At 39.8% G+C, this 7766-nt stretch overlaps 1 protein-coding gene across 1 annotated transcript; it reads right to left on the bottom strand.

Moving 5' to 3' along the window:
- Positions 1-3170: 3170 nt before the first annotated feature.
- Positions 3171-6736, bottom strand: LOC108672780 (protein mono-ADP-ribosyltransferase PARP11-like). Its single transcript, XM_018160511.2, has 3 exons — positions 5827-6736; positions 4458-4562; positions 3171-3878 (listed from the first exon to the last, which is right to left on the bottom strand). Exons 1-3 carry the CDS (start codon positions 6558-6560, stop codon positions 3773-3775), a joined length of 945 nt encoding a protein of 314 aa, XP_018016000.1. The 5' UTR covers positions 6561-6736; the 3' UTR covers positions 3171-3772.
- Between the last annotated feature and the right edge of the window lie 1030 nt (positions 6737-7766).

The following is a 7766-nucleotide window of genomic DNA, read 5'->3' as shown; positions in this document are numbered from 1 at the left end:
CATAAATGAAAGATGTACATACCCTAACAAAATTTAGAGCCGCCCCAGCTTCTGGTAATCCAAATCAGAAGCTGCCGCGTCTGTACATTTCCACAGGGTATTTGGCATACGCAGAGAAGCGAAAAAGGTCTTGCCCAAATAGCGATGCACTTTTGGTCCACTTGTGGGTCAACCCGACTCAGTTTGGCCCTGCAAATGGTAGTATCAGTGCTACGTCCGCTCACTGCTCGTGCTGTGGGTACGAGAGATGGTTATTATTTTGGCAAATTGACTCATTTATTTTCTGAGTGTAGCCTTCCTTCATAGAGTATCTCTTAAAGGCGAGGCGATCTATAAGGCCTTCTTCTATATTAGATCAAATAGCATTAGGGAAGCTCAAACAATTTATTTCATATAATCAGGAATGACTTATAGTATACTATAGATAGTATAGTATATGAGATAGTATTAATTAATAGTATTATTAGGAATGAGATTGCAATAGTTAATTCTATACTGTTCGCATTCGTTGATAGAGCATGCGTGGGCACGTTGAGGTCTGGAAGTATCCCACGGGGTATAAAAGTGTCTCTTTTCACGGAAGAAGATTAGTGATAGAATAGATGAAGACTCGCACCATGGCTGTATAGGTCGTTTGAATGGTAAATTGTGTAGGTACTTACCAGCATGAATCGAGCGACTCGAGATCGATTTGGGCCGAGTTCCTGAATTCGACTCATCACAAAATACTCGAGCATATTTTGATCTCCGCCTAGGCAAGCGTGAGAAAGGTTTCTTCATATTCTAATGCTGACTTCAATTATATAATAGCTCGGTGCCTGTAATAGAAGCTGGACTCCGAAACGCTGTCAATATTGCGATATCGCGAATTTGTGTGCATTTTCTTTGCTTTTAAAATTTTAGTGAATTGTGAATTCAAGCAGTCGAATGACATGAACTTTTGCCTATTCTAATTGTTGACTTAAATACGCCATGAGCAATCGAATTTTACTCTCTGAATGATCTTATCCTCAATAGAGAGTTAATAAGCCATCATTTTCCAAATTAGTCTTTTGATCATAATTTTGTCATAAAAAATCCATCATTGATTAATAGTATCTTCCTCATTCAACGTTGAACAGATTATTAGCATTGTTTTATATTCTAGGGTTCTTAAATCAATTTGGTTTATGATTTATTCAAGATTGAGTTTATGAATCAATTTGTTCGCTATTTTCATTGCATCCATCGTTCGAATGTTTGTTTTTCTTGGTGGCAATCATGTTTTACACCATCATTTACGAGGGGGGGGGGCCAAAAAACCGGACTGAGTGTCCGGTTTTTTATACCGCGGAGTGTCCGGGCGAAGTTTTAATAGTGCCGCATCCTCCCAACATGTGAATATGCTACGGACTTCCCTCATTCAGTATGCCTCATGGATGCACTAGAATGCCGTGTTCCATTCTCGAAAATTTTTATTTATGACGCTTGTGTTGCGCGCTCGTCGTTCTTTGATGATTGATGGCTGATTTTCGTGACCAATCTGCTGCCGTCAAATTTTTTTTCTATAAGAGACTGTCACATAAATGCTACAGACAACCTACAAGAATGAGGCTGGGAAGAACGGAAGTTTTTTAGTGGTTTTCCCGCTTCGGGAAAGGGAATGCCAATTGATGGCCAACCTCACTCAGGCCATCCTTACACTTGCCGCACTTAGGAAAATGTTGAGAAAATCGGGGGCCTATTCCCTGAAGATCGACGTAGAAGTATTGACGAACTGGCGGAACTGTTCCAAGTGACTTGGAGTTCACTCCAGCTTATTCTGACAGAAGATTTTGGATAAATAAAACTTTAAAAAATAAGTCTAGCACCTTTGGGTCCTCACTCGTACGTTTTCTTCAGACCTTCATTGATAAATTGTCGATCCTTTTAGAGTTGTCGCAAGAGTTGTCGCAATATAAAAAAGCTATGTATATCTCTCAATATCCTTATATCCTATTCTATGCGATGCTCGGTCGAATAAATACTTCAATCCTCTATCAATAACTGATATTTTATCATCTTTGGAATTTTAACTCCTTCCATCCTCTTTCTTTAGGGCCCCTTCGATGGAAAAACAACTTTCTGATGGTAGTAAAAACTGATCCCGATTCTGAATAATAGTCTTGATATCATTATGAACAAGTATTAAATCAATTCCGATATGAGGAGTGTAATCATGAGTTTAAATGTTTTCATGGATTCATTCCTCTGAATAGATTCGTTCAATTATAAGGTTAGTGTACAGTTAGGTTAATTTGTTGGCTAAAATTCTATACAATTCTATTCCCCGTGCGTGGCGTCAATTCAAATCAATCAGTTGTCAAAAAGCTTGTAATGTTCATAGTTAACTTGAGGTTTGTAACGTATAAGAAGCCCAAATTTGTCATGCGCGTCAAGACTTGGGCAGACAGATCCTACCGTCAAATACAGAAGCTAAAAGTTCTCACAGTGTCGCCAGTAAGAATCGTCTTGGCAATCAAAGTTTTCATTGAGACATCGCGGTCAAGTTTGATGAGGACAACCTTGAGCTCCGAGGCTAAGAATTAAATTTTGGACTCAGCAACCGATTCACGTTCGTCTCGATGTTCTTGTTGCAATCCACTCTCTCGCCTGGCTTCAAAACTCCGGTGCTCACCAACGTCAAATTGCTGGGAAGCAGTGCAGCGTCTCCCAATTTGAGAGTAACGTTAGGAGTTCTTGGTTCGTCCAAAAGTTTAATCTGACTTGGAGGATTCTCTGGCCTAATAGGTAAGTTTACGTCCATGCTGGGGATAGAATGATTCCTGAAAGGTCGAGACTTGCCTATTGCGTTCGAATTGGAGGGATGAATTCTGCACTCTCTGTATCTAGATTTGATGTTTGTAGCCGTCGTTGAAATATTTAAAACAGTTACACACAAAACTCTATTCGTTGCAATCTAGAGGCTACCTCAAAACAGCGTCAATTTGTAACCTAGCTCTAATCCCACGATCTGATCTGTCCCTATGGTGAAGACTTCCAATATCTTATTAACTGACATCTCCCTGACACAAAGCACGGGATCGTTATAAAATCTAGCACTTTTCTAACCAAGAATTTTATTCAACGGAAGAACAGTTTAATATAAATAATTAACGAAGAATAATTAGAAAAAAACAACAAACCTAACACTCGAACAAGCCCAACCATAAAACTTAACCCTAACCATGCGTTTCAAATTCAATCCCACAAGATTAAAGTCGAAAAATCGAGGCCTTGCTGAAATAGAACAAAAAAAGCACTTGAAATAGCTAACTGGAGCAGGTGAATATATAATAACAAAGTAATACGCTCGAATAATCTGTATAACACAAAACGATTCCTACAAAAATTGAACAATCACAAATATTATCACAGAGCTATCGAGTAACGTACCTCCACGGCAAGAACATTAGACACAATTAGATAGACTAAACGCAAAACAGCATTGATGTATACTATAGTCTTCGAAAGCTCGAAAGAAGCTCGCTTTGCGCAACTGTAGCGCATGCGAGCAACCACATAGTATAGTAGCACTCATCGGGTAGTGCTATACACTTCAAAACAAGGCGTAGTACACCGGGAAGTACTCTACACTTCAGAACAACGCTTAGTACACCGGGTAGTACTCTACACTTCAGAACAACGCTTAGTACACCGGGAAGTACTCTACACTTCAGAACAACGCTTAGTACACCGGGTAGTGCTATAAACTTCAAAACAAGGCGTAGTACAACGGGAAGTACTCTACACTTCAGAACAAGGCGTAGTACACCGGGAAGTACTCCTGAGAATCATACTTGACAAATATTCTCGGGTTAGCGGTATCGTTAACCGTGGTGTCGATGAGGCGGTTGGATCTGCAAAACACAAACATCTGTACAAAAGACATCATCATGAATAATAATTTGTATATAATATTGATACCATAATCTCTTTCATGAAGAACACGTTTTTTGAGTAATTATGGGCAAAATGTTATCGTTTTACAAGCTACCAGGCACACTACAATCTTTATTTATGAATAAATAGGACTTTGTGGCAAACAGTTTTTACTCGCATATTCGTCGTTCTGAAGTGATGTATGTGTTGTTATTAGTACACATCAGATGAGTGTCTAGCACACCATCACCACACACACGATTTGCATTGTTACTTGAATCAGCAGTGAAAATACCAATAATGTCAGCACAATTCCGTGGTTAATAGCTATTTAGAACTGAGATATAGGATACTTAGGGGTTGAGGTACGGGAAATAGAGGATTGAGATATAGGATATTTAAGATTGAAGTATAGGATGTTTAGTATTGAGCTAAAGGACACTTAGGATTGACATATAAGAAATTTAGGATTGAGGTATAGGTAATTCACGCTGGAGATATAGTATAGTTAAGATTGATATATAGGATATTTAGTATTAAGCTGTACTATGCAGTACCCGTCTTTTGGAGGCTTGATGGTATTTGAGTCGCCGGTGGTGGTGAGTCCTACGAGAACATTGCAGATGAAAATTGTATCGCCATAGAGACGAGATTCACTTGCTCTGCAGAGATGAAAGTAAGTTACAAGTTATTAGTGAAGTGTCTGTTAATGGAGAATATCAAGAAAATTAATGAATGCCAATAATCAGAAAATGAATGAGTCATATTGTCCAAATAGTGATACTTTCTGCTAGTAGTCCTAATAGCCTACGTTTTTTACTAGGCCAAAATTATTCGGATCACCAGCACATTAAGGGCTAAAGTATTTCGCTATTTGGATGAAGTCCAGCATAAAGGAAAAAGTCTGAGTATGTGTGTCTTTGGTCAATTCTCAAGTAATGAAATTAGGTTAAATATATGATAAATGCGAAATGGATTCGAATCGTTGAGACTTCTTTATCTTAGCTTAAATTATTCTATTTTGATGCATACAGCAACCTGCAAAGACTTTCAATACATTGCGTTAATAAACCACGCAATATTCACGACAGGAATTGTCATTAGACAATTTGAGAGTAAGAGGATTCGGCAATGATATTCATTCAAAGTTTCCAAAATAATTCGGATTCATTAGCAGTGGTTTGAATCTACAGACGAGCATTGTTGAATGTTGCAGGGTGAGGGCATTTCCTATTATGCTAGGTAGTTGTATTTAAGGAAAGTAGTAGTAGTACTTAATGGAATTTTGGGGATCCCAAAGGGAGCGCAGCCGCGCACCACCAATTTTGTGCACCAATAAGCCCTGAATCGAACGCCTTGGATCTCTCCGGACATCCACCAATCAACCGTGAACCACTCGGCTTTGATCTCCTCCGGCCTCGCATAGAACCCGCCGTGCACCACCAGGCGGCGGATCAAATCTGACTCCGGGCATCGATTACGTAATTTTACGTTGACCGCATCTGAGGTTAGGTTTCAGATAGCATAGTTCTGTTTCAAAATTTATCGTCCTTCGACAAGTGGCCGTTCGACCGAGGGCTGGTTCGACCCACGGCCTAGATACGGACGGCTTGAAGTGTTGAAGGCTATGTACGTTCCGGAAGGCAGGAATCATGATGGTCCATTACATCCAGGGCAGTGGTGGTCTTCGGCAGGCGTCCCATCCCAAACACAAACTTTCAACATTCAAGTCTACGTAAATCTTCTTATAGTTCGATGTCTTTGACGGTTAACGTGAACCATCACAAACGGATGGAAAACACCCAGAGACATCAAGAATGACAGTGGTGAAAAGATGAAAAGTGATAGCTGGTATAGATACAATTCCTGGATAATTGATAACGTTATAAATGAAAAAATGCGGTTACATGACTGGAAGCAACTTACTGGTTCGAGAAATAAGCTCCTCTTCCGTATTTTTGTCCTATGCAGGATCCATGCAGTCGCCAATCGATGTTTTCTTCGGCTATGGCTTGGATATTTTTTGAGCTTGTGCCATGGAAAAGACCATGTACCCTGTACTGAACAGTTGGATATTGACTCTGAAGTTGAGCTGTCTTGTTTTCAAACGCAGTTTTTAGGTAAGGGTTGTTAATTTTAAAGATGCTCTTGGGGTTGCAGTTTGGTAAGGTGGGTTTGAGGAAAGCTAGAACTTTCGCGTAGTCAACATGGTTCGGTGCAATTGACACCGTGGAACACTTTTGTCCATTAGGGATTTGAGGAGGTTCGTCTTCGATGAGCGTTTTCAAGAATGAAGTAGTAATGCCCATTATTGTATTAATACTTGCTTGGTTAAACAAACTCACGTTAGTGGAAGCGTTATCCGCAACTCTCCGCGCTTGATTAAACAAACTCACGTTAGTGGAAGAGTTATCCACAACTCTTCGCACGTCCCTGGTGACTTGGGTTCTCAGGTTTGTCTGTTTCATCGTGTTGAAATCAAGTCTATACTGATGAGCAGGACTCTTGATTAGGAGTCTCGCTTTTGGATTTTTAGCAAACGCTCGCTCTATAGCTTCTGAAGAGGCAGTCACTGTACAAGCCTGGATATTGCCAGAGCTGACTTTTCCGTAGTCGATCCACTTGCCGTGTTCATCTTTAAACTGCCACTTGTATCCCATTTTGGAATAGGTAGGTGTGGTCGTCAATGGGGACAGAAAGTCGGGTGTAAACTCTCGAAGTAAGGAAGAAGAGACCGTTTCGCTTCGGGAGATCGTTGTTGTGCTGGTCGTTATTATATAATTTATTAACGCAATAGCTGACTGATGGATCGGCTGGTAAAGAGAAGGAGACAACGGCGTTACTAACACATTAGGTACCTGAAAAATTAAAAAAGAAAACGCGCGAAAGAACTGAAGTCGACTACTAAATTATTTATAACGCTTGTGTTACTTCGCATTAACTTAGCGTAAAAATTTCGTTAATTATAGAGTAAAAAGTTTGTACTATGAGCAAGAATGTGGGCGGAGCCTAGTAAGCAGCACTAACAAGTTCTTAAGGGGACCATGTAGGTCAATATCTATTTTCTATTTTTAGGGAAGGATGATTTCCAAACTTGGTACACATATGTAAGATCGAAAATTACGACTATTTTGTAAATGTGAATTTTTAGAAAAAAAATGAAAGAAAACGTGATTTTCATAGAAAACGGCCAAAAAGGGGGTACTCTGTTCTTGAACGCGTTCATACTTGGAGCGTCAACGATGTTATTGGGGAGGCTGTTCCACATGTCGGTGATTCGAAGCGAGAAGAAATTTTGTCGTGTGGAGAAGTTGCAATCACTCTCACCCGGCTAGACTGTGGAGAGAAGTGAATTTGTATCGATGTGTCCTTCCAATAACTTTAATACTTAAGTTTACCTCTGATTACCGTGACTCATGTTACTTAAATCATTGTCAGTTGTTCGAATCCTGGCGTTCATATGTTTTCGTCTTTGACGACTTTCGTAAATCTACTTTCGACATTAAAGTTTCATCGTCTATTTTCGCGTCTTAATCTCCTAACTGAATCGATATTCAATAAGAACAGAAATTAGGTATACATATGAAGTATGCAAGCAATGTAGATATCAAAAGTAAAATTTTGGGTCACAACAGCTCACTTTTTGGTCACCTCGTGCAGCCGGCGCTACGGTCAGTGCGCGCGTCGCTTGCAGATAACGACGCCGAGCCTGTAAGCGGATGCGTCTATCTCCTCTAGCAAATAAACAGCGACGAGAAGCCTCGTAACCTGATGAAACTGCCAATACTAACACACGAGAATACTCGCGAGTACTGCATGAACATTTGTTATTGAAGTTTGAACATTATGAACGTTTCAAAACATAC

The sequence above is a fragment of the Hyalella azteca genome, unplaced genomic scaffold (assembly GCF_000764305.2).
Source record: "Hyalella azteca isolate HAZT.00-mixed unplaced genomic scaffold, Hazt_2.0.2 contig13355, whole genome shotgun sequence".
Taxonomy (NCBI): Eukaryota; Metazoa; Arthropoda; class Malacostraca; order Amphipoda; family Hyalellidae; genus Hyalella; species Hyalella azteca.
Note: the sequence above shows the minus strand (reverse complement) of the source record. Positions and strands in the feature narration are given on the sequence as shown.

Bases quoted from the DNA above. Each gene is read 5' to 3' on its own strand.
- LOC108672780 (XM_018160511.2), bottom strand. From the start codon at position 6,560: ATGGGATACAAGTGGCAGTTTAAAGATGAACACGGCAAGTGGATCGAC. The intron at 4,563-5,826 runs GTAAGTTGCTTC...TCATCTCTGCAG, and splicing joins GGAGCTTATTTCTCGAACCA to AGCAAGTGAATCTCGTCTCT. The intron at 3,879-4,457 runs GTACTGCATAGT...TGTGTTTTGCAG, and splicing joins ATCAAGCCTCCAAAAGACGG to ATCCAACCGCCTCATCGACA.